The following is a 27,368-nucleotide window of genomic DNA, read 5'->3' on the forward strand; positions in this document are numbered from 1 at the left end:
TTGTTCCATGCTTGGGGATCCCTCTGGGAGCGGGAGATGACGGGAAGGGGGGGGAAAAGGGCACAGCATCCTCCTCCTGCCCGTATGGAACTGGGGGGGGGTAACAGCTGAGTGACACGACAGCCTGGCTCAACTCGAATAATATTTTCTTTATTTACATGTTAAAGAATCAAAACGTTCGAAACATACAATAAGATGAAAACACGGCTCTAAGGGTCTAAGTGGGGGGGGGGGGGGGGGGGGCAGTGGGCAGGGGGAAGGAAAAAGTAAAACAAAACCCCCAAAAAACAAAATAAAACAAGTAGAAAAAAATTATACAGTCAACGTAAAAAACAGGCGGCCCCTCCCTCCCCCCTTCCCCGCACGGGAACATGCTGCCCTGATCGTCTGCTGGGGGGGGGGGGGATGTGGTTGGGGGGGGGCGTTATATACAAGGCGCGTCCCCAGGGCCCCCGCCAGCACAACGCGGCGTCAATAAATTAAAAATACTCCACAGACGAGGGGAAGGGGAGGGCGGTGGCTGCCCCCGGAGGGGGGGTTGAGTAAGGAGGGGTCCTAGCCCCCCCCCCCCCCCCCCCCCAGCAAACCCCAACTGGGGACTCTCAAACCACTCCCCTGCCCCAGGGCTTTGCCCCCACCCCCTTCTTTTTTAAAAGATTTTTTTTTCTCTTTTTTTTTTTTCTTAAAAACCCCCAAATTTTTCCCCTTTTTGGAAAAAAATCCCACAAGTCAGGGAAGAAGAAGAAGAAAAAAAAAAAAGAAAAAGAAAAAAGCAAGAACCCCCCCAACCTAAAACAACAAACAGTAAAACCTGTTGGGGGGGGGGGGGAAGGAGGAGGAAGAGGAAGAGGAGGAGGGAGGCCCAACCCTGCAGCCAGGGCCCCCCCCCTTTCTCCTCCCCTTCCCCTGCAATGCCTCCAGCCTGTAAACACTTGGGGTCCCCCCCTCACCTCTCCCCTCTTCCTCCTCCCTGCCCCCAACCCCTCCCCATCAGCCCCAGGTGGGGTGGGGGGCTCTGCCTGCCGGGTGAAGGGCCCCCCCCTCAGTCCGATTCAACCTGGATCCGGTCCCGCAGAACCTCTTTTTTCCAAAGCCACCCATGTTCCGGCTCAGCCACGCCACAGTGGGGAGAGACGCGAGATTCCTCTAACCCGAATCCGAATCGCTGGTGTCCGAGGATGACGAACTGGAACTGGAACTACTGGAATCCGAACTGGAACTGGAGGCGCTGAGGCGAGATACAGCCACTTGCTGAGCCGATTCCGTTTTTTCGCTGGCTGCAAGGTAAAACAGCGGCAAGGCTCAGCCATGTGCAACGACGGAACAGGAAGCAGGGAGGCGGAAGAGGAAGCAGGGAGGCGGAAGAGGAAGCAGGGAGGCCATTGCCATCTGCTATATGCTCACCCTTTTTAGGGGGTTTTTTGGTGGAATTGAGTTGGCCGCTGACATCCTGCAGCCGCTTCTCCAGCTCCCGTTTCTTCTCCAGCGCCAGCTCCTCTTTCGTCTTCCCCACCGGCTTCTTCATGGCTGCAGGGAGAAAGGGGGAGGCTCGGTTTGGGACTCAGCCCCCACCCCCCCAGCCCCCCAAAACCCTCCCGGTGTCAACCCCATGGCGCTTACTTTCGCTGTAAGGTTTACGGGGTTTCTTCCGCAGGCAGGAGAGAACGTAGCGCTCCAACTCCCGCAGCGTCGAAGGTTTGAGGGTCTCGAAATCGATCTCGATCTCCTCGGGGTTGGAATCGCGCAGGGAAGGTTCTCGTGACTGGATGATGTGCACCACCCGCCCCAATTTTTCGCCCGGTAATTTGTTGATGTCTAAACTGAGTTGACGTTTTTCATCATAAGTCATGGGTTTGCTCTCCTCCTCTTCCTCTGAATCGTAAAGGGCTGGCGGCGGTGGCAACGTCGCTTTAGCCGTTTTCTTCGAGTTCCTGCTGGGAGAGAATCAATGGCGCAGCGGCATCAAGGGCTGCCCCAAAAATCCAACATCCCACCACCACCACCACAAACCAACCCCAATCCCCCCCCATCCCTGGGGCTGGCAGCACTCAGACAAGGTTTGGCTTGTTCCAGTCGGTTTCTCACCACGGTCGCTCTGCCGGGGAAAGTGTCATCACAGCCGCTGCCCGCGCCCACGCCACCCCAGCGCCGTGGACGCCGCACTCACTTGGAACTGCCACCTCCACCAGTCCCGCCGCCACCACCACCGGCTTTCTTGGCTTTACGGAGCTGGGCCTGGCGCGCCCGGGCTTCCTCGTCGCCTCCCCGGCCTTTGTGCTTCTCCGATTTCTTCTTTTTTTTCTTTTCTCGCTTCTTTTTGGGTTTGGAAACGGGGCCCTGTGAGAGGGCAGCCAGCTGCTCGTGCACGGCCCGCAGCTGTGGGGGGAGACAGGGGGTGAGGCGGGCATGGGGAGCAGGCCCGGGAAGCGGCACGGATCCTTCTCCGGCCCTCACCTGCTCCTGCAGCTCGGCCAAGCGATTGGCACGTTCCTCCTCCGAGTCAGAACTCTCCTCACTCTCTGATGAACTCTCGCTGCTGCTCTCGTCCTCGTCGTCGTCTTCATCGTCCTCATCGTCCTCATCCTCGTCACTGGAGGACTCCTCGGAGGACGATTTGGAGAGGGTGCCAGTAAGCGGGGCTGACACCGAGGGCGGGCTGGCATCCTGCGGCTCATCCGGCATCTTGGCATAACTGAACTCAAAGACGTCCTGTGAGGGGAGCGGGGTCAGCACGGCGAGCAGGCGGGGTGGGGGGGGTCGGTGGGTGGAGCGGGGGGACAGGACACCCACCACCCCACTTACCTGCAGCTTGCGGGCCATGGCCACCACGTCGTGGTCAGGTGGGTTGTATTTGTAGCAGTTGGAGAACATTAACCGGACGTCGGCGGCGAATTCCTGCGCGTCGTGGTAATCCCGGTTCTCCATCTTCCGCTACAGGGAGAGAAAACGGTAAGCGGGAGCTCCCGGGTCCCCATGGGGAGTGGGAGGAAAGACAGGAAAGCCACAGAGCCCCCCCCAAAAAGGCTCCTCCATCCCCTTTCTCCTGCCCCACCTTGATGGTGCTGAGGTCCATGGGGTGCTTGATGATCTCATGGTAGTCGTGCAGCCCCAGGGCTGAGGCATCGACAGGCTTGTAGAAGGGCCAGGCGTAGGCTGCATGCTTCTTGGAGAGCAGCTCCTTGAGGATCCCGTTGCAGTACTTGAGCTGCTCTGATAGTTTACCCTTCTTGGATGTCTGGTGCTGTTGCGAATCTGGTAAATCCTTCTTGGGGGGTTTGATGGGGCGGCCGCTCTCCCGGCGTGCGGGGATCTTGGCCGCCTTGGCCTCCAAGAGCGTGGCGGAGGGCGAGGACTCTCCGCTGGTGGCGATGATGGCCGTGGTGGTGGGGGTGGTGGTGTCCGCTTTCCGCTTCACACCCTTCTTCTGTCAAAAGAAAAGGGAAAAGAACCACGTGTGAGGCTGGGGGGGGCGGGGGGAGAAGCCAGCCCCACACTCCAGCCCCACAGAGCCTGCCCCACGGCCAGGGTCTGCCCTCCTCCTACCTTGGCCACGGGCTGGGTGGGAGCGGGTGCAGCCAGGACGGCCGGGGCAGTGGAGTGCAACGACTTGAGGAGCGGAGCGGAAATCACGGATGGGTGGGGAATGTTGACTATGGTGGTGGGGATGTCGGGGCTTGGGGTGTAGACTGCGGTGTGGGACACTGAGGAGACAGCCGGCACTTGCTGAGCAGCCGTGAGTCCCGCCAGGAGCGCTGGGCCAAGACAAGAAGCCCCCCCCGCCCCGTTAGCACCGCTGCCACCCCCAAGCAGTCTTTCCGTCCCATGTGGCGTCACCATACCTGCTGCCCGGGACGCTCCCTTCTTATGACTGTTCTTGGCCACCGGCACCACGATCTCCTGCTCTTCTGGTGGCATCTGCGCCACCTTCTGCAGGAAAATCTTCTCCAGGGTTTGGGCCATCAGCACAATGTCATCAGTGGGCTACAGGGAAGACCGGAGGCAACGTCAAGAGTTCGCCAAGAAAGTACCACGGGACTCACCGGTGGCACCGGCATGGTTCTCACCTTGTTGTAGATGTAGCAGTTGGTGAACATAGTGTTGAAGTCCTGCATGCACTCCGCAGCCCCCCAGTAATAGTTGTTCTCCAAGCGTCGCTTGATTGTCCCCATGTCCATGGGCTGCTTGATGATCTTGTGGTAGTCCTGCCGACAAAGGACACAGGACTGGTGGTCAGGGATGCACCGGTGACAGTGCCTGCGTCCCCAACCTCCCCAGTTCCGCAATCGCTCAGGCACCCGGCAAAGCGCCAGCTCACACACCAGCTCTCATTCATCACCCAAGCGCAGGCAGGGGGTGCATGGGGTTCAAGAAATGCCTCCGGACCTGGTCCCCACCCGAGAGTGCCACCGTCCCCCTTCACCCACGGTGGAGCAAGAGGGACCCTAAGGTGCCTGGGGAGCAGCCAGCTCTGCCGGGGCGGGGAGGTGTGGGGGGACGGGGAGCCTACGCTACGGGAACGGCCGGACCCCCAGCATCCGGAAGGTGCGCGCTTCCCGCACGAGAGGTGGGATGGGGGCTCAGGGAAAGCTAATGCTAAATTTTAAGAGCAAAACCTACATGGAAATTACCTCCGGGCTTTAACTCCTTGGGCGCCACAGGTGCACGGGGGGGCTGGCGTTTAATATTGGGGTCACAAGATGTCTTCTACAAATTCATGGATGGGAATCTGCAAAATGCATTCAGGGCACAAGAGATTAGGTGGGGAAGCGTCCGGGTTACCTCTAGAGCGGCTGCGTCACCTCATCCATACCTTTGTAGGGGACATCGGGGCAAAAGGGAGGGGTGGCAGCTGCTCTGAGGACGTCCCCAGGACCAGCCCGGATGCCTACGAGGGGCTGAGGTGGGGGGCTGGTACAGGTTATGGCCCCAGGAGAGGGCGAGGATTGCACAGCCCAGGCACCTGCAACTGCATCTCTGTGGTGGAGCCCCCGGGAGGGGGACGGCGCCGGCCCTGGCACTCTCAGGCTTGGGGTCGGGGCAGGGGACACACACCACGTCCGGGGTCAGGCAGCACCAAATTTAACAATACATCTGCCTAACACCCCCTGCCTGCATGCATCAGCATGGTGTGGGGGGGGTGAGGGGCAAGCGAGGGGCAGGAGGGGGGGACAAACACACTCGCGCACGTCCCGGGTGCCGTAACTTCTCCCACACCCGCCCGCAGGGCTCGTTACCGGCAGGCCCAGCTTGACAGCGTCGACGGGCTGACGAAAGGGCCAAGCAAACTGGTGCTTCCACAGAGCCTTCATCACCACTTTGTGCAGATACTGCAGCTGGTTGGTGACGCGACCGGGCTTCTTGGGATTGGAAACCTCCGGTGGAGGTGGGTTCACCTGGGGGGATTGCAGGGCTGGCACCGACGCCATGGTGGGGCTCTCGAAGCCCTCGTAGAGGAGCGAGGGTTTGCGGATCCGCTTGCCGGGGGTCGATTCCGTCGCCAGGCCCATGAGCCCGGCATTGCCCTCCCCCAGAATCCTGAAAGGGGAGCAGAGACAGGGTTAGCGGGGCAGCTCTGCGCCAGGATTGCCGCACCACCGCCTCGGCCAACAAAAAAAGATTACTAAAAAGGAAAAAAAAAAAAAAAAAAAAATCGGCAGGGCTGGGCCTCAGGGTTCCCAAGAGAAACCCTCCCCAGAAAGAGCCAACCGCTCCTAAAATTGCAATTAAGGGCGGAAACGTTGCCGCACTCGGCTACAAATTCCCAGGACATGGGTGAGGTTCCATCGCCCATCTCCTCAGTGTCCAGGTGGGGGGATTTGAGAGCGAACTCCGGTTGCGCCCATTAACTGCTGCCAGGCGGTCGCCCAGGTCCCTGCCGGTGCCGGGAGAGCCGCCTGCGCCGGCGCAGCCAGAGCCGAGAGGTTGGCACGGGTCCAGGCTCGCCCTCGAACAAAGAGCCAGCGCGCGGGGCCGCGCGCGGAGGTGACGGTGCCGGTGCAGTGACGGCGCTGCTGCGCGTCGAGGCGACGGTGACACTACCCGGGTGTCGCCAGCTCTTGAAGTCCAGGACCGGGAGCTCCGGCGGGATTTGGGGATGTGACAAAGCCCCACTGCGCAGCTGGACCGTTATGTCAATGCCAGGGCCAAGATCGCGGGCGGCTTGATGCCGTCCTGGTTGCAAAGACCCAAAACCATCCATGGGGACAGGCCAGGACTCGAGAGACTCACAGACCCAGGGAGGTGGCGCAGCCATGACCGCGTCACGCTCACAACTGACTCCTGCGCCAATTTAAGGGCAAAAACCGGCATTTTACGGCAACGGCCAGCGTTTTATGGCAACAACCAGCATTTTACGGCAATGACCGGCAGCCCAGGACCGGTATCGCAGGAGAGAAAATACTTGTCACAAGGCCGAGCAGAACATGCCACGGCGGCACCAGGGACCCCCAGGACACCGACACGAAGGCTTGGGAGGTTTCCAGAGCATGCGGGCAGCAGCTAAAACCAGCTCCTGCCCAACCCCTGCACCTTTCACACACACCTAAACCTGGACGGGGGGAACCCACCCCCCCCGCCTTGCCCTGAGCTGACCCCACGGGTGACTTGTCACCCCACAGGCCTGCATGATGGCCACCCACAGGTCCCCGCCACTATCACCCAGCGCCCACCGGCCTTGCCCGGGCGTCAGGGCTTGGCACAGCGGGACCCTTCCCCGGGGGCTCCTGAGCCGCCAAGGGCATGGCTCAAGTGCCAAGGACGGCGCTGGGAAGGGGGACAGGGTAGCCCCCAGTGACGAAATCGTGGGGGGCGAGACCCGCAGCCCCACCAACGTGGACAGAAAGCCGCTGTCCATCCACCTGTCCCCAGGCCACCAGAGAGACAACAGCAGCCGGGGCAAAGCCCGACCTCAAAATACCGTGTAACCCCACGCTCCCCGCCATCAACCACGGTCACAACCCACGCGTGACACCAATCTCCCCCCCCCCCTACGGCGCCGGTACCTACTTGCTCTGAGGATTCACATTCTGCAACATGCCGGCGGCTGCGTGCCCGGCCCGCGATCCCGGCCGTCCCTCTTCTTCTTCTTCACCTCCTCCTCCTCCTCCCGCCGCCGCCGTCTCTTCCGACGACCCCCCCACTTTGCCCGGCGAACTGTTCGACGGTACCGGCCCGGTGGGGGGCCCTCCCCCGTCAGCGCATCACCGAACAACGGGGAGGGGGGACGAGCCAGGTACCCCCTCCCCTCCCCCGGGCAGGGCGGGCCTCAGGCGGCGGCGGTTCCTCCAGCCGGGCGCGGCGGCGAGCGGCGGCGGTGCGAGACCATCCACCGGCCTTCACATGAACGGAGCGCGGAGAGAAAATGGCGGCGGGGAGGTGGAAGGCGGAGGGGGGATACGTAGCGGGGCGGGAAAGGTGGCGGCCGCGGTAGGAGAGAGCGGCTGTTGCGGGGCTGGGGGTAGCGGGGGGGGGGGGTGTCCCCTCTTCGGAGCCCCCTCCGGGCTCCTAAATCCTCCGCGATCCGATCAATACAAGCCTCTCCGCGTCGCCGAAAGTCGGTTGCGTCCGCGGAAACCGGGAATCAGGCGAGCCGCGGCGATCCGGGAGACGGATGACAGCGGATTGCACCGGGGAAAAATCACCGCTCGGGTTCCATCTTGGCTCCCTGAGGGGAGGGAGGACGGGAACGGAGGAGGGGGGGGAGGGAGGGAGGGAGGGAAAGGAGGGCCCCCCCTCGCTGCTGGCCGCAGGCAGGGGTCGCTACGGAGGCCGGGGAGGGTCCGGCGAGCCCTCCGGGGAGCGCGGAGGCGGGGGCTGAGCCGCCCGGCGGAGGATGGATCCGGTTTGGGGCCGCCCCCCTGCGCGCACCGGGGCCCGACCCGCTCCGTCCTCTCGTCCCAGCGAAATGGCGCCTCTCGGCCTGCCCCCGGCCGCCCTTATATAGACACCAGCCGGCTCCTCATTGGGCGGCGGCGGCGCTGACATCACCCACCCGCCCCACCCCGCCCCGCCGCAGCCTCATTGGGCGGAGGCACGCGGGGCGCGCCGCTCCTATTGGTAGCGCGGAACGCCAGTCATCCCCACAGTTTCCACCACCCCCACCCCCCCCTACCCAACACCCCCACCCCTCCCTTCCCGCCCTTCCGCCCGGCGCCTCATCCGACGGAGCCGGCTGTGTCAGCGCCCATTGGCCGGCGCTGCCATTCGTTGCGAGGTGATTGGCCGGCGGGTCACGTGAGAGGAGGGCGGGACCGGCGGGCGGAACCAGCCGTTGGCGGTTGTTGTCGCGCTCCCGGCGGGGAAGGGAGAGGGGGAAGGGAACAGAGACAGAGCCGGCAGGCGCCATTTTGTGCAGCGGCGGCGATCCGCGGGCGGACAATGAACCCGGCGCTGCCGGGTGGCCCCGCCGCTTCCCCGCTACCCTCAGCGGTACCGGCCACCGGGTGGGACCCTCCCACCCGTCCTCACCCCCCTCGCCCCCCTCGCCGGGGTCCCGCGGGCCTCAGGGCCCGCTCCAGCACCGGACCTACCGCGCCTCGCTTCCCCCCCCACACACACCCCCGGTCCCCACAGAGACCCGAGCCGCGCCTGACCCCCCCCCTCACGCCACGGGGGGGTCGCCAACCCCCACGGACACGCCGCTGTCGTGGCCGCCGACCCCGGTTAAGGCCCGATCCGCGGGTGCTAACCCCCCCCCCCACCACCCCAGCACACACCGTGGGGGGCCCACGGCGGCTCCGGGACCCCCACACCGACCGTGAAGGAAGAGGGCTGACACCCCCCCCCGGCGGCCGCGGTCGCCCCACGGGAAGCCCCAAACCCGACGCCCACGGGGGGGGGGGGGGGGGCAGCCTTCCCTCCCCCTTCCACAGAGCTCGCAGGACACGGGTGGGTCCTTCCCCTTCCCCCTCACCACCCCAACCCCCACGCCGTGACACAGCACTTGGGGCCCTGCCCGCCGCCGCCCCCGCGCGAACACCCAAACATGGCGCTTTTCGCCCCAAACCGCCGCCCCCCGCGCCGCCGCGCACAAAAGCCGGCCCGCCCCCACCTGCCCGTCACCGCCTTCCTCGCCGCTCATTGGCCGAAGGGCGGGACCGCGCTTGACTGACAGCGCTCCCCCACCACGTGACCTCCCCGCTCTTTTAAGGGGGGGGAAGGGCGAGGTCGCCCCCCCTCCCCCCCCGTCACTCACCTGAGCCGCCCCCACGCGGGGCCGCGACCCCTGTCCCCGGTCCCGCTTCATCCGCCCCCCAAACCCCCCCTCCCCGGTTTGGGGGCAAAAAAGATTTAAAAAAAAAAAAAACCAACAAAAAAAACATCCCAGGGCAGTAAAGGGAGCCACGCGCTACGTCACCCGCGCTCCCATTGGCTCCCCGCCGTCACGTGGCTCCTCCCGCGGCTCCCACGGCCCCATTCATGGACCCCCGCCCGGCGGGGTCCCGCCGCGGCTCCGCGGGGTCCTAGTGCCGACGCCGTGGCGGGGCAGGGGGGAGGGCGGTGGCGCGCATGCGCGCTGCGGGCCTGCTGCAGCGGTGGAGTGGGTGCGCTACGGGGGTGCGGGGAGGGGGGTGTGTGTGCGCGCACCCACGGGGGTCCACGGCATTTCAGTGGGTGCACCCCACGGGGGTACGGGGCACTGCAAAGGGGGCGCCCACGGAGAGGTCCAGGGTATTGCGTGGGGTGCAGAGGTTGCATCCGGGGAGGGTGTCAGGGATGGCGGGGGGGGAGCACCCACGGGGGGAGTGGGGGTGGGATTGCAGTGCACCCACTCAGGGGGGTGCACAACATGGGGGCGGGTGCAGTGCACGCTGCTATGAGGGGGCGAGGGGGTGCAGGAATGGGGGCGGGCACCGTGTTGCACGGGGTGCAGCACACAGGGCAAGGGGTGCAGCGGGGTGCAGCGCACACAGGAATGGGGGTGCAGCTGGGTGCAGGGCATGCAGAGACGGGGTGCATGGTGTTGCACTGGGTGCAGCTTGCAGAAATGGGGTGCAACTGGGTGCAGGGCATGCAGAGACGAGGTGCATGGCGTTGCACTGGGTGCAGCACAGGCAGAAATGGGGGTGCAGGTGGGCGCAGGGCATGCGGAGACGGGGTGCGCGGCGTTGCACAGGGCGCAGCGCCCGCAGAGGCGGGGTGCTGGCTGCGGCAGAGACGGGGCGCAGCGCCCGCAGCGCCCGCAGCGGAGGGGCCGCGGAGCGTTGCAGCGTGCGGGACGGCACCGCCACGTCCCCACCTCCGCCTGTCCCCCCGTAACCCCCCGCAGCAGCAACACCCGCCGTGGCGGGGGGGGACACTCGCACGACACGACGCAAGCCGGGGTGTCCCCCCTAATTAATAAGGGGCCGATTATTAATCGCACCGCGGTGCCACCACGCTAACGAAGGCGAGCGATTGCAACCGCCGTGCCGAGAGGGCCGGGAGCAAGGTGGGGAGGGGTGGGGGGGGACCCGTGGGGTGTGGGCGGGTGTCCCCCCCATCCCCGTGGCGTGGGTGGCGGGTGGAAGGAGCACCCTGTCCCACGCCCGGACGCTTGGGTCCTGCTCTGTCACAGCACCCGAGCGCCGTGCGAGCTCCTTCTCCCCAGCAACGGGTGACGAGAAGTCAGCGGGACCCGGTCATTGGTGCCAAAACCAGGCCGCGGTACCGGCGCCCGGCCGCGGGTGCCGGGTGCCGGGTACCGGACGGATGGGTGCTGCTGGTGGGAGAAGGGTGCTGGGGACCGGGTTGCTGTGGGTGGCCTTGGTCACCGCTGTCACCGATGGTAGGATGTCACGGGGCGGGGGGGTGACACGCTCGCGGAGGGGGTGGTGGGTGCACGGGGGTGGGTGGGCGGGGGTGTGCTAGTGCAAGGGGCCGTGCACCAGTGCAAGGGGGGGTGCACTAGTGCACGGGGCGTGAGGGTGAGCAGAAGGGGGTGGGCAGGAGTGCAAGAGGCTGTGCACTAGTGCATGGGGGGAGTGTGTGCGGGAGGGGGTGTGCACTAGTGCAAGGGGCCGTGCACAGGGTGCAATGTGAGCAGGAGGGGTTGTGCACTAGTGCATGGGGTGTGAGGGTGAGTGGGAGGACGTGTGCATTAGCGCAAGGGGCTGTGCACTAGTGCATGGGGGGAGCAGGAGGGGGTGTGCATTAGTGCAAGGGACCGTGCACAGGGTGCAGGTGTGAGCAGGAGGGGCTGTGCACTAGTGCACAGGGGGAGCAGGAGGGGGGTTGCACTAGTGCATGGGGTGCGAGGGTGAGCGGGAGGGGTGTGCATTAGTGCAAGGGGCGGGAGCGTGTGTGCACTAGTGCACGGGGCCGTGCACTAGTGCATGGGTGTGAGCGTGAGCAGGAGGGTGTGTGCACTAGTGCAGGGGGCTGTGCACTAGCACACAGGGCAGGAGTGTAAGCAGGAGGGGGTGTTCACTAGTGCAAGGGGCCATGCGTGGGGTGGTGGGTGCACTAGTGCACAGGGGAGGGAGTGCAAGGGGGGTGCACTAGTGCAAGGGGCTGTGCACTAGTGGAAAGCACGTGTGCGTGCACACACAGTGCGAGCGTGCATGGAGCGTCCGTCCACGCACCGTGTGCTTGTGCGTACGCAGCGTGCACGTGCGTGCCCTGCGCTGTGCACAGGCGCTGCGTGCACGCGCAATGCACGTGCACGCAGAGGGTGCGTGTCCTTGCGCGGTGTGCGCGTGCACGCGCAGCGCGGGTGTCCTTGCACGGGGAGCGTGGGTGCGCGGGGCGTCTGCCCGCACGCCGTGTCTCTGCCTGCGCAGCCTTCGACCCCTGCCCTTACACCACCTGCCGCGATGGTGCTGGGCACCCTCCTGCCTGCACCCCTGCCCTTACCCCCTCCCTGCCCGCAGAGCCGCCGGCGCACATGCTGGCCGAGGTGCTCTTCTGCCAGCCGGCCATGCCCTCGCTGGGGCTGGCGCTCACCTTCGACGACGACCAGCTCTTCTGGTTCAACTTCCCCCGCTCCAGCTGGACCCCGCGTCTCCCCGACCTCCCGTCGTGGCCCCCCAGCCTGGAGCCCCCCACCGAGCTCCTCCACGACGCCACGCTCTGCCAGGACCTGCGCCGCAGCCTCACCGAGCAGGTCACCGGCCAGCTGCCGGAGTCAAAGGGTACGTGCCGTCGTGGACGTCGTGGTCCCCGCCCCTGCCCGCCGTGTGCCACCACTTGCTGCGTGCCACCGTCGTCCCTTTGACGTGGTCCTCTACAACGTCCTCCTCTCTCAATTGGATGGAGTTGAGGGATGGACCATTCGACGGAGCAGGAATTGGGTGGATGGTGGCATCCAAAGAGTTGTGGTCAATGGCTTCATTGTCCAGATGGAGACCAGTGACGAGTGGCGTCCCTCAGGGGTCCTTACTGGGACCAGTACTGTCCCCTATCTTCATCAATGACCCGTGCCACCATCGTCCCTTTGACGTGGTCCTCCACAACGTCCTCCTCTCCCAGTTGGATTGAGTTGAGGGATGGTGGAGCAGGAATTGGGTGAATGTTGTCATCCAAAGAGTTGTGGTCAATGGCTCCATGTCCAGATGGAGACCAGTGACGAGCGGCGTCCCTCAGGGGTCCTTACTGGGACCATCACTGTCCCCATATCTTCATCAATGACATAGAGGTGACCCCAGGTTGGGTGGGGTGGTTGATACTCCAGAGGGACAGGATCCATCCAGAGGGACCTGAACAGGCCGGAGAGGTGGGCCCAGGTGAACTTCGTGAGGTTCAACCAGCCCAAGGGCAAGGTCCTGCCTGTGGGTTGGGGCAACCCCGAATGTGGACGCAGGCTGGGGGATGAAGGGATGGAGAGCGGAGAAGGACTCGGGGGCTGAAGGGATGGAGAGCGGAGGACTCGGGGGATGAAGAAGCGGACGCTCGCAGCCCAGAAAGCCAACCGTCTCCTGGGCTGCATCGGAAGAAGTGTGGCCAGCAGGTCGAGGGAGGGGATTCTGCCCCTCTGCTCCGGTGAGAGCCCACCCGGAGCACTGCACCAGGGGTCCTTGGGACGAGAAGGACACGCACCTGTTGGAGTGGGTCCGGAGGAGGCCCCGGAGATGATCCGAGGGCTGGGACACCTCTGCTATGAGGCCGGGCTGAGAGAGTTGGAGAAGAGAAGGCTCTGGGGAGACCTCGTGGTGGCCTTTCAGTCCTTCTGGGGACAGGGCTTTTAGTAAGGGCTGTCACGATAGGATGAGGCAGGGATGGGTTTTAAGCTAAAAGAAGGTAGATTCAGACTAGATCTACGGAAGAAATTCTTGGTGGTGAGGGTGGTGAGACGCTGGCAGAGGTTGCCCAAAGAGGTTGGAGATGCCCCATCCCTGGAGACATTCAAGGCCGGGTTGGCCGTGGCTCTGAGCACCCTGATCTGGTTGGAGATGTCCCTGCTGGTGGAGGAGGTGACCTCCCAAGGTCCCTTCCCACCCAAACGATCCTTTGATTGATTCTATCCCACCTCCTCCCTTCTCGACTGCCACAGGTATCCCGGTGGCCGATGTCTTCCCCATGCAACCGCCAGTGTTGGGTGAAGCCAACACATTGGTGTGTATGGTGGGAAACATCTTCCCGCCAGCGGTGGAGATCAGTTGGCAGCTGGACGGGGTCCCCGTCACCCAAGGGGTCACCCACACCCACTACACCCCCACGGCTGACCTGGCCTTCATCCGCTTCTCCTACCTGCCAGTGACACCCACCACCGATGACATCTACGCCTGCATAGTCACCCACGAAGGGGACAACTCCTCCGTCGTCACCTACTGGGGTGAGCGCGGGGACAGGGATGGGGACATGGGGGGACACTGGGGCTGGCTGTGACCCCCCCTCCGTGTCCCCCCCGTAGTGCCCCCAAAGCCCGACCCCACCGAGGAGCTGGAGACGGCGCTGTGCGGCGCCGCCATGGCTCTGGGCATCCTCCTGGCGCTGCTCGGCATTGCCATGATCGTGGTGGCACGCCGGAACGCCCACGGTACGGCCCGGATGCTGGGGGAGGGTCCCGTCCCCCCCCCCCGGGTGGGGAAGTGAGGAGGGGACTGTCACCAAATCCCCTCTTGTGTCCCCCCCCTCCCCAGGTTGAGCATTGGACTGTGCAGAGGCCGGTGCCGCTCGGTGCAGGAGTGGAGGTGATGGCAGCGGGGGGGGGGGGCGCTAAGCCCCCTCTTGCCCCCCCCCCCCCCGCAACAATTAAACCTCTTGTCTGTGGCTGTGGCCCGTGTCATCGTCTGTCCCCCACCCCACACTGGGAGGTGACCTGATGGTGGCTTCTCCGCTGTCTGATATTGGGGTTGAGCTACATCAACCTCCCCCCCCAAAAAAGCTGTTCCCAAGAGGCGTGCCTCAGTTTCCCCACTGCCAAAGGGTGGAAAAGCAGGAGGTGGCCATGGGGAGGGCACGGTGGTGGCTTCTCCGCTGTCTGATACTGGGGTTGAGCTGTGTCACCTCTCCCAAAGAGTCATCCCCAACAGGCGTGCCTCAGTTTCTCCACTGCCAAAAGGTGGGAGGGTGAGAATTGACCATGGGGAGGACACGGCGGTGGCTTCTCTGGTGTCTGATATCGGGGTTCAGCCAGATCGCACACCCCCCCCCAGAGGTGTGCCTCAGTTTCCCTGCTGGGAAGGGGCAGGTGGCTGCAGCAGTGGCTTCTCCGCTGTCTAATATTGGGGTTCATTTGCATCACACCCCCCTCCAGGGCCATGCCCAGCAGGCATGCCTCAGTTTCCCCATCACAAAAGGGTGGAAGGGTGAGATGTGGCCATGGTGGTGGCTTCTCCGCTGTCCAATATTGGGCTTCAGCCGGATCACACTCCCCATGGAATCATTGCCAAGAGGTGTGCCTCAGTTTCCCCACTGCCAGAGATGGGGAGGTGGCCACAGAGAGGATGCAGCAGTGTCTTCTCCACCATCCTATACTGGGGCTGAGCTGAATTGCATCCCCCCCACACCCCAAAGAGCCATCCCCCAGAGGCGTGCCTCAGTTTCCCCACCGGGAAAGCACGGGCGAGGTTCCTGCCGTGCCAAGCCCAGCGCCGGGGCACAGTCCACTTGGCTTCGCCCATCGCCGGTGACGCAGAGCACCGGGATCAAATCCCTGGGGACAAGCCCTGAGGAGGAGGAGGAGGAGGAAGAGGCGGGAGTTGGCATGTGGTGGGGATGAAGGCAGGGCACCACGGGGAGAAGCCGGAGCTCGCCCGCTGCGCCCGATAACACCGGCACCCACCGCTGGCCATGTGGGTGCTGGGAATGCTGGGCTTGGCGCTGAGCTGCCGGGGGGCAGGTAGGATTTTGGGGGGGGGGGGAGATGGGGGGTAAAGCAAGTTATTGGGGGGGAACAATGTCCCCAACCCCTGGGGACCCTTCCCACCCCCGCGTCCCCCCCTTGTAGGCGCCTTCCTGGTGCACGTGGCCAGCTCCTGCCCGCTGGCCAACAACGGCTCTACGCTGGCCTTCAGCTTCACCCTCGTCTTCAACAAGAACCCGCTGGTCTGTTACGAGCCCGACGCCCGGCACTTCGCCCCCTGCGACTGGGGGCTGCTCCATCCCTACGCCACCATCCTCGCTGCCATCCTCAACAACGGCACCGCCTGGGTGCAGCGCGCCGAAGCCCGGCGCCGGGCTTGCCGCGACCTGGCCCCCCGATTCTGGTCCTCCACGGCGCTGCGGCGGAGTGAGCCCTGCGGCGCGTTGCATGGGGCGTTTGCATGGGGCTTTGCACGGGATGTTGCACGGGGTGTTGCACAAGGCGTTGGATGGGGAATACATGGGGACGCTGAATAGGGACGTTGCATGGGGATGTTGCGCGGGGACATTGCATGGGGCGTTGCATGAGGCGTTGAATGGGGAGATTGCACAGGGACGTCACACAGGGCATCGTACAGGGTGTTGCACGGGGACGTTGCACAGTGCATTGACTGAGATGTTGCACAGGGATGTGGCATGGAGCAATACGTGTGGACATTGCACAGGGAGCATGTGGGGCATTGCATGAGGATGTCATGTGGGATGCTGCACGGGGATGTTGCACGGGGCATTGAATGGGACGTTGCACACGGATATTGCACGGGGACATTACACGGGGAATGCACGGGGACATTGCACGGGGACATTGCACAGGGCATCGTATGGGACGCGTGTGGGTATATGCACGGGGACGTTGCACGGGGACATTGCACAGGGGCAATGCACAGGTACGTTGCGCAGGGACACGCACGGGGACATCACGGGGTGAGGAGGGGACCTGACTGTCCCCTCCCTGCCCCAGCACCACCCCAAATCCGCATCGTCTCCGTCCCCCTCCCCAACACCCCCGATGCCGTCCTCCTCACCTGCCACGTCTGGGGCTTCTACCCCGCCGAGGTGATGGTCCTCTGGCTGCACAATGGGGACGTGGTGGCCACCGGGGACAACGCCGAGCTCCTGCCCAACGGCGACTGGACCTACCAGACGCAGGTGACCCTGACGGTCACCGCCAAGGTTGGGGACACCTTCACGTGTTCGGTGCAGCACGCCAGCCTGGACCGGCCCCTCTGCGAGGACTGGGGTGAGGGCGGGTGATGGGGACACGGCACCCGGACGGCTGGGTCCTCAGTGGCTCAGCGCGGCCGCTCTGTCCCCGCAGGTCCCGGCTTGTCCCCGGGGTTGACGGTGAAGGTGGTGGCGGCGGCGGTGGTAATGACCGTGGGGCTGGTGGTCTTCACCGCTGGCACTTTCAGCTACTGCCGCCAGGCTCCGGGTGAGGGACAGGCATGGGGGACGCACGTGTGGCACGTGGGGGACATGGCACCCACCTGAATTAGGGGTGTCCCTAATTCATCTTCTTATGTCTGACAGCGCCTGGTCCTGGTCCTAGTCCTGGTTCTTGTCCTGGTTCTGGATCTGGTCTTGGTCCTGGTTCTGGTCGTGGTCCTGGTCCCCATCTTGGATCTGGTCTCAGTCCTGGTCCTGGTCCTGGTCTCAGTTCTGGTCCTGGTCCCTGTCCTGGTCTTGGTCCTGGTCTCGGTCCTGGTCCCGGTCCCGGTCCTGGTTGCCATCCTGGATCCGGTCTCGGTCCCGGTCCCGGTCCTGGTCCTGGTCGCCATCCTGGATCTGGTCCCAGTCCCGGTCCCGGTCCTGGTCCCGGTCCCGGTCCCGGTTCTGGTCCTGGTCCCGGTCCTGGTCCCTCCATGGCCATGCATGACCACACAGTGACCAAACTCTGAGGTCCCAACTGTGATGGGCGGGGGCGTGCCCCTCAGCCACCCCCCCCTCCCAAAAATAAAAACATTTGTGGTCCCCATCCCTGAGTGGCTTTGTCCGTGGTGATCCTCACGAGTAGGGGGGGGCCTCTCCCAGTGCTCCCAGTTTGGAGGCAGAGGGGTTACTGGGAGGGGGGAGGGGTTAGCGCTACAAGCAGAAGCCCTGTTGAAGGTGTGGGGGGGGCCACACATGTGAACCCCTGGGTGCAGCCACCCTAAACACCCGAGTCCCCAGCCCAGTCTGGGGGTGGGTGTCAAAGCAAAGCCTCCATAGGACGGTGACCCCCCCCATCATGGGGGGGTGGCAGCGTGGGGGGGACACCCCGCCGTCACGCTATGTCTCGGCTGTGGCGGCCGCCCGCGCGTCCTGCTCTGGCAACTGGTGACGCCCGTCCAACAACCGGCCCGTATTGGGTGTCCCCCCCCCCGCCACCCTCGCCCCCATCTTGGGTGGGGTATGGGGTGCTGGGGACCGGGCTGTGGGGTGCAGACCGGTGACTCGGGGCAGGGGGGGGGCACAGAGTCCGGCTGGACACCCCCTGCGCCCACCCCGCCATGCTGGTGCTGCTGGGCCTGGTGCTGGGTATCCGGGGGGCAGGTGGGGCTGCGGATGGCGGGGGGGGGGAATGGGGATGCTGGGGGTGAGCGGGGATGGGGGGGGCTTCACCCTGTGGGACCCCAGGGGCAGGTCGGGGGGGCCCCAGTCTTGTGGGATCTTGGGGATGGTTTGGGGGGGCTCAGCCCTGTGGGACCCCAGGGGTGGTTTGGGGGGGCTCAGCCCTGCAGGACCCTGGGGACAGTTTGGGGGGGGGCTCAGTCTTGTGGGATCTTGGGGACGGTTTGGGGGGGCTCAGCCCTGCAGGACCCTGGGGATGGTTTTTGGGGGCTCAGCCTTGTGGGACCCCAGGTGTGGTTTGGGGGGGCTCAGTCTTGTGGGATCTTGGGGACGGTTTGGGGGCACTCAGCCCTGCGGGACCCTGGGGACAGTTTGGGGGGGGCTCAGTCTTGTGGGATCTTGGGGACGGTTTGGGGGGGCTCAGCCCTGCAGGACCCTGGGGATGGTTTGGGGGGGCTCAGCCTTGTGGGACCCCAGGTGTGGTTTGGGGGGGCTCAGTCTTGTGGGATCTTGGGGACAGTTTGGGGGGGGCTCAGCCCTGCAGGACCCTGGGGGTGGTTTGGGGGGGGCTCTGCCTTGTGAGACCCCAGGGGTGGGTTGGGGGGGCTTAGCCCTGCGGGACCTCAGGGGTGGTTTGGGGGTCCTCAGCCTTGCAGGATGTTGAGGTTATTTTGGGGGGGCTCTTCCTTGTGAGTCTCTGGGCATGGTTGGGGGGGGTTCACCTTTGGGATGTTGGAGAGGGTTTGGGGGGGGCTCAGCCTTGCGGGATGTCAGGGGTAGTTTGGGGGTCTTTGCCCCACGGGACCCTGGGGAAGGTCTGGGGGGGGTCAACCCTGCAGGACCCCCACCCCGGGATGATTTAGGAGGCTCATCTCTGTAGGACAGTGGAGATGGTTTGGGGGGGGCACTCAGCTCCATGGGACCCCAGGGACAATTTGGGGGGCTCAGCCCTGTGGGACATTTGGGGCAGTTTGGGGGGGCTCAGCCCTGATGGATGTTGGGTATGGCTGGGGGGGGGACTCAGCCCCGTGGGACCCTGGGGATGGGGGGGGGGCTCACCTCATGGCTTCTGCTGACCCCGTGAGGACGGTTTGGGGGTGCTCAGCCCCATGGCTGTGGGGTGACCCCAGTGGGGAATTTGGAGGGGTCAGGGTTTGACCCAAGTTGGGGCCGAGTGTGTGTGGGGGGGATATACGGGGGACAGCTGGGGGCAAGGAGAGGGATGGAGGGATGGGGATGGAGACGGATGGAGGAATGGGGAGATGGAGATGGATGGAGAGATGGGGAGATGGATGGGAATGGATGGAGGGATGAGGAATGGATGGGAAGTAGATGAAGACATGGAGATGGAGGAAGGTGCTTGGATGGAGGGATGGGGCCAGCCAGGGAACAGATACTGGGATGGAGGTGGATTGAAGAATGGGGACAGATGGAGGAACGGGGAGGGATGGGGAGATGGAAATGGATGGAGAAATGAGGACAGATGGAGGGATGGAGTCAGTGGGGAACAGCTGGAGGGAAGGGGATGGATGGGGAGGGATGGAGAGATGGAGATAGGTGGGGATGGAAGGAAGGGATAGAGAGGGATGGAGATGGATGGAGATGGATGGAAGGATGAGGTCAGACAGACATGAATGGAGGCACAAGGACGGACAGAGACACCCCAGGAGATGCCACTTACCTCCACGTCCCCCTTGTAGGCGCCTTCCTGGTGCACGTGGCCAGCTCCTGCCCGCTGGCCAACAACGGCTCCGTGCTGGATTTCGACTTCGCCCTCGTCTTCAACAAGAACCCGCTGGTCTGTTACGAGCCCGACGCCCGGCGCTTTACTGCCTGCGACTGGGGGCTGCTCCGTCCCTACGCCACGGTCCTTGCCGCCATCCTCAACAACGGCACCGCCTGGGTGCAGCGCGCCGAAGCCCGGCGCCGGGCTTGCCGCGACCTGGCCCCCCGATTCTGGTCCTCCACGGCGCTGCGGCGGAGTGAGCCCTGTGGCGCAGGGGGGCTTTGCACCCCGGGGGGATCACGCATGGGGGCTTTGCACGGGGACGTGGCGTAGGGAGTTGTGTTGAGGGTGTTGCAGAGCATGTTGCATGGGGTCATTGCACAGGGTGTTGCATGGAGCGTTGCACAAGGCTTTGCATGGGGCCGTTGCGTTGCACCTTGCACGGGGATGTTGCATAGAGCATTGCACAGGGCATTGCATAGGGGCGTTGCACGGGGATGTTGCATGGAGCGTCACCCCGGGCTTTGCATGGGGCTGTTGCAGAGCACGTTGCATGGGGACGTTGCACGGGGATGTTGCATGGAGCATTGCACAGGGGCATTGCTTTGCAGAACACGTTGCACGGGGATTTTGCATGGGGCATCGCAAGGGGGGTGTTGCAGAACACGTTGCACGGGGATTTTGCACGGGGCATCGCAAGGGGGGTGTTGCAGAACACATTGCATGGGGATTTTGCACGGGGCATCGCAAGGGGGTGTTGCAGAGCATGTTGCACGGGGATATTGCACGGAGCAACACCCCGACCTTGCGCAAGGCATCGCACGGAGCATTCCACTTGGGGACGTGGCATGGAGACGCAGCATGGGGTGGGGAGGGGGGCTCACCCCGGCACTGACCGTCCTCCCTCCCCGCTCCAGCACCCCCTCAAGCCCGCATCATCTCCTCCAAGACCAGCAACACCAGGGCATCCGTCCTCCTTACCTGCCACGTCTGGGGCTTCTACCCCGCCGAGGTGACCGTCAGTTGGCTGCACAACGGGAACGTCGTGGGCCCCGGTGACCACCCCCCCACCTCCGCCATCCCCAATGGCGACTGGACCTACCAGACGCAGGTGACCTTGATGGTGGCCCCGACAGCCGGGGACACCTTCGCGTGCGTGGTGCAACACGTCAGCCTGGATAAGCCCCTCCTGGAAGAGTGGAGTGAGTCGGGGGGAGGGGACACCCACCTGGACGTCTGGGTCCTCGCCACGTCCCATCTCACCCCCCCTCACCGTGTCCTCGCAGGTCCCGGCTTGTCCCCGGGGTTGACAGCGAAGGTGGCCGTGGCCACGGTGCTGATGGTGTTGGGGCTCAGCTTCTTCGTCGTCGGTGTCTACTGCTACCGGGGCAAGCCACCGGCACCGGGTGAGCGGTCAAGGAGGGACAGGGACAATGGCCTGGGGGGGGACACAGGGACAGTGGCCTGGGGTGACACGGACCCTCCTCACCCCCTCTACTCCCTCTTGCAGGTTACACTCCCCTCCCTGGAGACACCTACCCCGCAGGTAATGGCACATCCAGCCCATCCCCATCCCCTGTCCCCCAGGGGCACGTCACCCCTGCTGCCACCCTATGTCCCATTCCCCCCCCCCCCAGGAAGCATCTGAGGACCCCCAGGACAGTGACCTCCTGGCCCTGACAGTCCCCCCCCCTTTGGTGTCCCCATCACCCTGGGGGTGACGCCACGGTGCTGACAATAAAGATGCTCCAGGGTGGTTTCGCGGTGACGGGGTGGTTTGGTAGTGGGTCCCCGCGTCGTCCCACGGAGGGGAAGGTCTGCGGGGTGGAGGTGGCACCAGCGGGACCAGGCACGAGGGACACTGGGCACGAGGGACGCCGGGCATGAGGGACGTGGGGCACAAGGGACACCAGGCATGAGGGACACAGGGCACAAGGGACAGTGGGCACAAGGGACACTGGGCACGAGGGACACAGGGCACAAGGGACACTGGGCACAAGGGACACTGGGCACAAGGGACAGTGGGCACAAGGGACACTGGGCACGAGGGACACAGGGCACAAGGGACACTGGGCACAAGGGACACTGGGCACGAGGGACACTGGGCACAAGGGACAGTGGGCACAAGGGACACTGGGCACGAGGGATGCCAGGCATGAGGGACACCAGGCATGAGGGACGTGGGGCACATGAGGGATGCTGGGCACGAGGGACACAGGGCACAAGGGACACTGGGCACGAGCCCCGGGTTGGGGGGGGGGGTGCCTGCGCTTGCTAGGGTTATTTTACCACTTTCCTGGCTTTTTCACGCACCCCCCCGGGCCATGGGACACCGGGGCCTCCCCTTGGAGGGGCAGAACACCAGGATCCCGGGCTGGGGGAGGACACAGGGCACAAGAGCGAGGCCCGAGGAGTGTGGGGGGGTCCTGGGGCTGCGGGGGGGGGGGGTCCCCGGGCTGGGGGGACGCAGGCGGAGCGTGGGGGGGGGGGGGTCTCGGGCCCTGAGGAGGGGTCGGGGGGGGTTTGAGGCCTGGGCTACCCCGTGGGGGGGGTCCCCTATCCCCGTCCCCCTCCCCCCCGCCACCGCCTCCAGCCCTTTCGGTTTCGTTTCTCGCATCCCGCGGGGCCGGGATCTGCCTGGCACCCGGTGACGCCAGGCGCGCTGCGAGGCGTGATTGGTGGGTGGGAGGCGGCCTCGCCAATCGCGGGGCGGGGAGAGGCGGGGGCGGGTCGGAGCTGGTCCTGGGGTCCCTTTCCATGCCCACCCATGAGAATCCGTTCCCCCCCCCGGGAGGACTCTCTGTTCCCCCCCCCCCATAAGGAACCACCCACCACCACATGGCGGCGTTTGGGCAGACGCCCTCAACAATCATGGCCACTCCGGCTCCACCAGCACCCTCTGCGCTTGCGCCAGAGCCGGGGGGCGGGCCCTTCTTTGCGCGCATGCGCAAAGAGCGCTGCCAAGGTGAGAGCAGAACGGGCGGAAGCGCGGAGCCGCGCGGGGGAGGGCTTTGCGCATGCGCGGCCGGAAGTGCCCGCCCGCCCCTGGATAAGAGGCCGGGAGACCCTGTCGGGCCCCTTTTTCTTTCCCGGAGCAGCCGCCATGTGAGTGCGGCGCGACCGGGGATTCCTCGGGCCTGGAGGGGGGGAATGGGGCTCGGGAGGGGCTGGGGGGGGGGTCCTGTGGGGTGTGTGTGAGGGGCTGTGAGGCCTCTTGGGGCCGAGGCTTGGGGATGGGGAGGCTCTGAGGGAGGAGTCGAGGGTCTCGGGCCTGTGTGTGGGGCTCTGAGGTAACATTTGAGGGTCTCAGGCCGTGGGGGGGGGCTCAGATAGGAATCTCAGGCCTGTGTGTGAGGCTCTGAGGTAGGAGTTGGGGGGGTCTCAGGCCTGTGTGAGGGGCCTTAAGGTGGGAGTTGGGGGTCTCAGGCCTGTGGGGGGCCTTGAGGGAGGAATTGGGGGTCTCGGGCCTGTGTGTGGGTGCTCAGGTAGGAATTGGTGGGTCTCAGACCTGTGTGTGAGGCTCTGAGGTGGGAGTTGGGGGTCCCAGGTCTGTGTGGGGGGGCTCAGGTAGGAGGTGGGGGAGTCTCAAGCCTGTGTGTGAGGCTCTGAGGTAGCAGTTGGGCTCAGGCCTGGGGGGGGGGCCTTAAGGTGGGAGTTGGGGGTCTCAGGCCTTTGGGGGGGCCTTGAGGGAGCAGTTGGGGGTCTCAGGCCTGTGTGTAGGGCTCTGAGGTAGGAGTTGGGGGCTCAGCCCTGGGGGATTGGTTGAGGCAGGAGTTGGGAAGGGCCCTGAAGTAGGAGTGGGGGGGCTCTTAAAGTGGGAGGAGATGGCTGTGCCTTTTTTGGGGGGCCTGCTACTGTGGGAATGAACTGGAGGGGGGTGTCTTAAAGGAGGTCGGTGACTTCCTGGGGTAGGTAGTTGAGGGGGGGCTGTTTTGGGGGAGGTTTGGAGGAGCATGGGGTGTCCGGGGGATCGGGGTTTCCCTCTGCCCCACGTAGCTGGTTTTTGCGCTCACCAGTAATACTGGGATCGTGTGATTGTCCCAGCACCGACCCCATTCCTCACGTACACCGTAACACCCACAAACATGAGACCCTTGGGGGTCCCTCATTGACGGGGACACCCCTTTGCGTGTGTCATGCAGCCCTGTGACACACCAGGCTCGCTCCACGCCTCTATGTTACCCCGTAATGCACGCCATGCCGACTTGGGGGGGTGGGACTTGAGGGGTTGCAAACACACAACCTGGGGGCACAGCACCCCTGTGTCATGTCTGGGGCTTGGGGACACCTTTGGGTCACCTTGCTGTTTCTGGGATGTTGAGGGACCCTCTCATTCTCTGTGTAGACACCCTACCCGTGGGTGCTTGAACACCCCACGTGGGGTGTAGGGTGTCTGGGTGTGTGTGGGTGGTACCCAGTGCCCTGTGAAAAGTCCTGGCGGACCTGCTGCCTGCAAGGTACTCCAAGAGCCTTCCCAGTTTATACTGGGAAGGGCGTTTAGGCTCACTGGGACCCATAGGCACTTGCTTTTTCCTTTTAATTAAAGGGGTTTGATCTAGGACACCCCCCCCCCCCCCCATTACAGGGTTTGGGGGTGACAAGCATCTCTCCTAACCCCCATCCTGTTCTTTCTGCAGCATGACGGACTGGGAGACGGCGCCCGCCGTCACCGAGACGCCCGACATCAAACTCTTCGGCAAATGGAGCACCGATGATGTCCAGATCAATGATATCTCCCTCCAGGTATATTTTGAGGGGTGGGGGACAAGGAGGGGTGTAATGGGGATTCCTGCATGTTTCCGGTGGCTGGGAGGAGTCTGACACAATATCCCACCAGGATTACATCGCTGTGAAGGAAAAGTATGCCAAGTACCTGCCTCACAGCGCCGGGCGCTATGCAGCCAAGCGTTTTCGTAAAGCCCAATGCCCCATCGTCGAGCGACTCACCAATTCCATGATGATGCACGGCCGGAACAATGGCAAGAAGTTAATGACCGTGCGCATTGTTAAGCACGCCTTTGAGATCATTCATCTGCTTACTGGGGAGGTGAGAAGGGGGCTAGGGGGGTGTTTTTGGGTGCCCGGGGGGGGTGGTTTTGGGCATGGGGGGGCTCATTTCTCTCCCTGCCTGTCCTCCGACAGAACCCCCTGCAAGTCCTGGTTAATGCCATCATTAACTCCGGACCCCGCGAGGACTCAACCCGTATCGGTCGCGCCGGTACAGTCCGTAGACAGGCTGTGGACGTGTCCCCCCTGCGCCGTGTCAACCAGGTATGTCCCCTCTTCATCCCTAAACCCCGAGGGGCTGCCACCCCCCTGTCCTCATGTCCCCGATGTCCTTTTTCTGTCCCCAACGTCCCTTTTTCTGTCCTCCTTGCCCCAGGCCATCTGGCTGCTCTGCACTGGAGCTCGCGAAGCTGCTTTCCGTAACATCAAAACCATTGCCGAGTGCTTGGCTGACGAACTCATCAACGCCGCCAAGGTGAGGAGGGGGACGGAGCCGTCACCGCTGTCACCTGCTCTCACGAGTTGGGGACACAATGGACTCCCCCCAAAAACTGACTTACACCCATCTCACCCCCCGCAGGGCTCTTCCAACTCCTACGCCATCAAGAAGAAGGACGAGCTGGAGCGTGTTGCCAAGTCCAACCGTTAAAAGCCACCTAATAAAATTCACTTGCTTTGTGTCCTTAACTCCATCTTCCCTGTGCTGTGGGGCTGGTGGGGTGGGACACAATGGACGCTGTTGGATTTGGGTGCTTTGAGGGGGGGGTCCTCAATGTGGGTAGTGGGCAGGGGTGTGGCTCCATGTCCTGCTTGTCCCGCTCTGTGTCCCCAGACCTGCCTCATTCCTCCCTCCTGGGAAAAGTTGGGGTGCTCCCCTGCTGTCATCCCCACCCTTTTTGCACCCGTTTTTTTCCCTGTTGGGGGAGGGTGGGAGGAGGAGCGGCACCTGATATGCGTGAGGGGCAGAAGGCGGAAGAAAGGATCGGGATAAGTAGAGCCAGGACGGATATGGATCCGGCACCTCCCCATGGCAGCTGGGGGTGGAATGGGATCTGCCCTGAGAACTGGCTCCTTGGTGGCCCAGGACCCCCTACTAAGGCTGGCATGGGGTTTGGGGGTGCTCGTCAAATGTGGAGATGGGGGGGGGGGGTGGCAAGAGATGGTCCCTCCCCATGTTGTCCCAGCTCACGCGGGCAGGGCACGGCGGTGGGTGTGACGGTGGCGGACGTCCTCTTCGATCCTGGCACTGTCGGCTGCGCCAGGAGCCGAGTGGCCCCTTGGTGAGCTCTTGCTGCTGGCACCTTGGGGTGCAGGTGAGGAGGGGGGGGAAATGACTGAGTTTGAGCCCTGCTAACATGGGGGGTGCTGGTACTTCCACCTTGAAGGCTGGACCCCCAAAGTATTTTTTGGGGGGGGTGGTTTCTCGGAGTGTGTGTGGGGTTGGTGTCTCCAAGGGGTGTTCTTGGCACCCCAGGGTGGGGGGGCATATTGGTTTGGGGGCAATTTGGCTTGGTTACCCCATAGATTTGGTGTCCCCAACCCCACGCTGCCCTTATTGCTGCTGGGTAAACACCGTCTCGCTTTTTCTGCCTGCCAGGGACGTCGCCGCGGCCATGGCCGAGGACACCGAGGGGTTCCCCTCCCTGGATTGCGTCATCTGCTTTGCCCCCTACGATCGTCTCTTCAAGGTGCCCAAGGTGTTGGGGTGCGGTCACACCTTCTGCCTCGAATGCCTGGCCAGGGTCACCGTGGTGGCCCCTGCCGCCCCCACCTTGCTCTGCCCCATCTGCCGCCGCCCCACGGTGTTGCCCCGCTGCCGTGGACCCCCAGCTTTGCCCACCCATGCTGATCTCCTGGCTCTCCTACCCCCTGGCCCCACTGGCTCCGTCCGCTTCAGCCGTCCTAAGGGGCTGCTCTACGTCCCCCCCGGGCACCCCAAACCCATCGACCAGGTCCCCACTGTGACCCTCAGCCTGGAATTGGGGCGACCTGAGCCCCCCGCTCCCCCCAACCGGGGTTGGCCCTGGATCTCTGGCCGGTGGTCTCTGTACCGAGCGGTGGCTTTGATGGTGGCCTTGGTGGTGGGAGGGGGTTTGGTGCTCTGCGGAGTCTTCCTCTTCTTCCTCCAGCCCGTGGCATGCAGTGAGGGAGGGCTGGTGACAAACAGCACCTGGGGAGAGCTGGGCTGTCCCCCATATTAAGAGGCCCCCCCCCCCATCCCACGGCAGAGCCCCCCTTTCTGTCGTGGACCCCCATGTTGTCTTGATGGCCCACGGACCCCACCATGGGGATGAGTCCCTGTTCCCCTGTGGACTCTGAGCTCATGCCCTTGCCCATGTGTGGCTGGGGGGGGTGGGGCACCCACCTTGGAGTCAGGATTTTGCTGGGGGGGGGCGCACAGTACCAGCCCTGTCTCCCCTGTATTAAACGGGTTGTTTTCCTGGATGGCGACTGTGTCCCGGTGCTTCTTTTCCAATCCTGATCCCAAGGGCAGCCTCCCCCTTGCCCCTCCCTGAGTCAGGACACCTGGATCCTGTGGTTGCAGGCTGGATTTTTGGGATGTAAATCACCAATTTTGGTTCAGCAGAGGGAGAGGAATGGGGATCCCCGTGGCCGGGATGCCTGTGTTCCTGATATATGGGGACTTGGGGGGTGATTAAGGGTGACAGTGTCTAATTTCCTCCCCCTCTTCCAGCTGGTTGTTCCCTTCCCCTTTCCACCCTCCGACAGTGCTTGGCACAGGCACCACGATCCCTAGCCACTATCGGCATCGTTCCCTGGTACTGGTGGCACGGGGTAGGGA

General features: G+C 64.1%; 7 protein-coding genes across 11 annotated transcripts; 6 read left to right on the top strand and 1 right to left on the bottom strand.

Annotated features, from left to right (window-relative positions):
- Positions 1-129: 129 nt before the first annotated feature.
- BRD2 (bromodomain containing 2) lies at positions 130-7,934 on the bottom strand. Of its 3 annotated transcripts, none has more exons than XM_069774028.1 (12): positions 7,006-7,934; positions 5,235-5,535; positions 4,065-4,202; positions 3,840-3,981; positions 3,544-3,752; positions 3,053-3,424; positions 2,803-2,931; positions 2,455-2,709; positions 2,168-2,337; positions 1,621-1,931; positions 1,405-1,527; positions 130-1,277 (listed from the first exon to the last, which is right to left on the bottom strand). In XM_069774028.1, exons 1-12 carry the CDS (start codon positions 7,032-7,034, stop codon positions 1,147-1,149), a joined length of 2,310 nt encoding a protein of 769 aa, XP_069630129.1. In that variant the 5' UTR covers positions 7,035-7,934; the 3' UTR covers positions 130-1,146. The 3 variants fall into 3 exon arrangements, with proteins under 3 accessions (XP_069630129.1, XP_069630127.1, XP_069630130.1); XM_069774026.1 differs by having other exon boundaries at positions 2,168-2,376; positions 7,006-7,931; XM_069774029.1 differs by lacking the exon at positions 7,006-7,934 and adding an exon at positions 4,629-4,726 and having other exon boundaries at positions 2,168-2,376; positions 5,235-5,250.
- Positions 7,935-8,376: 442 nt separating this feature from the next.
- Positions 8,377-9,105, top strand: LOC138682599 (uncharacterized). Its single transcript, XM_069773859.1, has one exon. It carries the CDS (start codon positions 8,377-8,379, stop codon positions 9,103-9,105), a length of 729 nt encoding a protein of 242 aa, XP_069629960.1.
- A 1,135-nt stretch (positions 9,106-10,240) lies between these two features.
- On the top strand, positions 10,241-14,194 carry LOC138682763 (class II histocompatibility antigen, M alpha chain). Of its 2 annotated transcripts, none has more exons than XM_069774167.1 (5): positions 10,241-10,429; positions 11,850-12,110; positions 13,469-13,750; positions 13,829-13,954; positions 14,058-14,193. In XM_069774167.1, exons 2-5 carry the CDS (start codon positions 11,864-11,866, stop codon positions 14,060-14,062), a joined length of 660 nt encoding a protein of 219 aa, XP_069630268.1. In that variant the 5' UTR covers positions 10,241-10,429; positions 11,850-11,863; the 3' UTR covers positions 14,063-14,193. The 2 variants fall into 2 exon arrangements, with proteins under 2 accessions (XP_069630268.1, XP_069630267.1); XM_069774166.1 differs by lacking the exon at positions 10,241-10,429 and adding an exon at positions 10,470-10,765 and having other exon boundaries at positions 14,058-14,194.
- A 90-nt stretch (positions 14,195-14,284) lies between these two features.
- LOC138682739 (HLA class II histocompatibility antigen, DM beta chain-like) lies at positions 14,285-17,215 on the top strand. Its single transcript, XM_069774125.1, has 5 exons — positions 14,285-15,259; positions 15,368-15,649; positions 16,244-16,522; positions 16,601-16,714; positions 16,813-17,215. The coding sequence occupies exons 1-5, from the start codon at positions 15,211-15,213 to the stop codon at positions 17,178-17,180; spliced, it is 1,092 nt and encodes a 363-aa protein (XP_069630226.1). The 5' UTR covers positions 14,285-15,210; the 3' UTR covers positions 17,181-17,215.
- A 464-nt stretch (positions 17,216-17,679) lies between these two features.
- LOC138682755 (HLA class II histocompatibility antigen, DM beta chain-like) lies at positions 17,680-21,317 on the top strand. 2 transcript variants are annotated; one of them, XM_069774154.1, is made up of 6 exons: positions 17,680-17,814; positions 19,533-19,814; positions 20,476-20,760; positions 20,845-20,964; positions 21,069-21,104; positions 21,196-21,317. In XM_069774154.1, exons 1-6 carry the CDS (start codon positions 17,772-17,774, stop codon positions 21,204-21,206), a joined length of 777 nt encoding a protein of 258 aa, XP_069630255.1. In that variant the 5' UTR covers positions 17,680-17,771; the 3' UTR covers positions 21,207-21,317. The 2 variants fall into 2 exon arrangements, with proteins under 2 accessions (XP_069630255.1, XP_069630256.1); XM_069774155.1 differs by having other exon boundaries at positions 17,721-17,799.
- A 1,230-nt stretch (positions 21,318-22,547) lies between these two features.
- On the top strand, positions 22,548-25,252 carry RPS5 (ribosomal protein S5). The gene is made up of 6 exons (XM_069774187.1): positions 22,548-22,663; positions 24,196-24,301; positions 24,396-24,605; positions 24,701-24,829; positions 24,942-25,040; positions 25,146-25,252. The coding sequence occupies exons 2-6, from the start codon at positions 24,197-24,199 to the stop codon at positions 25,212-25,214; spliced, it is 612 nt and encodes a 203-aa protein (XP_069630288.1). The 5' UTR covers positions 22,548-22,663; position 24,196; the 3' UTR covers positions 25,215-25,252.
- On the top strand, positions 25,219-27,010 carry RNF225 (ring finger protein 225). Its single transcript, XM_069774122.1, has 2 exons — positions 25,219-25,845; positions 26,163-27,010. The coding sequence occupies exons 1-2, from the start codon at positions 25,295-25,297 to the stop codon at positions 26,764-26,766; spliced, it is 1,155 nt and encodes a 384-aa protein (XP_069630223.1). The 5' UTR covers positions 25,219-25,294; the 3' UTR covers positions 26,767-27,010.
- The last annotated feature ends 358 nt before the right edge of the window (positions 27,011-27,368 follow it).

The sequence above is a fragment of the Haliaeetus albicilla genome, chromosome 29 (assembly GCF_947461875.1).
Source record: "Haliaeetus albicilla chromosome 29, bHalAlb1.1, whole genome shotgun sequence".
Taxonomy (NCBI): Eukaryota; Metazoa; Chordata; class Aves; order Accipitriformes; family Accipitridae; genus Haliaeetus; species Haliaeetus albicilla.

Excerpts from the sequence above, each read along its gene's own strand:
- RNF225 (XM_069774122.1), top strand. The coding sequence starts at position 25,295 with ATGGACGCTGTTGGATTTGGGTGCTTTGAGGGGGGGGTCCTCAATGTG. Across the intron at positions 25,846-26,162 it reads AGGAGCCGAGTGGCCCCTTG|GGACGTCGCCGCGGCCATGG; the intron begins GTGAGCTCTTGC and ends TCTGCCTGCCAG.
- RPS5 (XM_069774187.1), top strand. The coding sequence starts at position 24,197 with ATGACGGACTGGGAGACGGCGCCCGCCGTCACCGAGACGCCCGACATC. Across the intron at positions 24,302-24,395 it reads TCAATGATATCTCCCTCCAG|GATTACATCGCTGTGAAGGA; the intron begins GTATATTTTGAG and ends ATATCCCACCAG. Across the intron at positions 25,041-25,145 it reads AACTCATCAACGCCGCCAAG|GGCTCTTCCAACTCCTACGC; the intron begins GTGAGGAGGGGG and ends CACCCCCCGCAG.
- LOC138682763 (XM_069774166.1), top strand. The coding sequence starts at position 10,690 with ATGGGTGCTGCTGGTGGGAGAAGGGTGCTGGGGACCGGGTTGCTGTGG. Across the intron at positions 10,766-11,849 it reads GGTCACCGCTGTCACCGATG|AGCCGCCGGCGCACATGCTG; the intron begins GTAGGATGTCAC and ends CCCTGCCCGCAG. Across the intron at positions 12,111-13,468 it reads CCAGCTGCCGGAGTCAAAGG|GTATCCCGGTGGCCGATGTC; the intron begins GTACGTGCCGTC and ends CGACTGCCACAG.
- BRD2 (XM_069774026.1), bottom strand. The coding sequence starts at position 7,034 with ATGTTGCAGAATGTGAATCCTCAGAGCAA. Across the intron at positions 2,377-2,454 it reads TGGCCGAGCTGCAGGAGCAG|CTGCGGGCCGTGCACGAGCA; the intron begins GTGAGGGCCGGA and ends CTCCCCCCACAG. Across the intron at positions 1,278-1,404 it reads CAAAAAACCCCCTAAAAAGG|CCAGCGAAAAAACGGAATCG; the intron begins GTGAGCATATAG and ends TTTACCTTGCAG.
- LOC138682755 (XM_069774154.1), top strand. The coding sequence starts at position 17,772 with ATGCTGGTGCTGCTGGGCCTGGTGCTGGGTATCCGGGGGGCAG. Across the intron at positions 20,761-20,844 it reads GCCCCTCCTGGAAGAGTGGA|GTCCCGGCTTGTCCCCGGGG; the intron begins GTGAGTCGGGGG and ends GTGTCCTCGCAG. Across the intron at positions 20,965-21,068 it reads GGGCAAGCCACCGGCACCGG|GTTACACTCCCCTCCCTGGA; the intron begins GTGAGCGGTCAA and ends TCCCTCTTGCAG.
- LOC138682599 (XM_069773859.1), top strand. The coding sequence starts at position 8,377 with ATGAACCCGGCGCTGCCGGGTGGCCCCGCCGCTTCCCCGCTACCCTCA.
- LOC138682739 (XM_069774125.1), top strand. The coding sequence starts at position 15,211 with ATGTGGGTGCTGGGAATGCTGGGCTTGGCGCTGAGCTGCCGGGGGGCA. Across the intron at positions 15,260-15,367 it reads GCTGAGCTGCCGGGGGGCAG|GCGCCTTCCTGGTGCACGTG; the intron begins GTAGGATTTTGG and ends CCCCCCTTGTAG. Across the intron at positions 15,650-16,243 it reads CTCCACGGCGCTGCGGCGGA|CACCACCCCAAATCCGCATC; the intron begins GTGAGCCCTGCG and ends TCCCTGCCCCAG.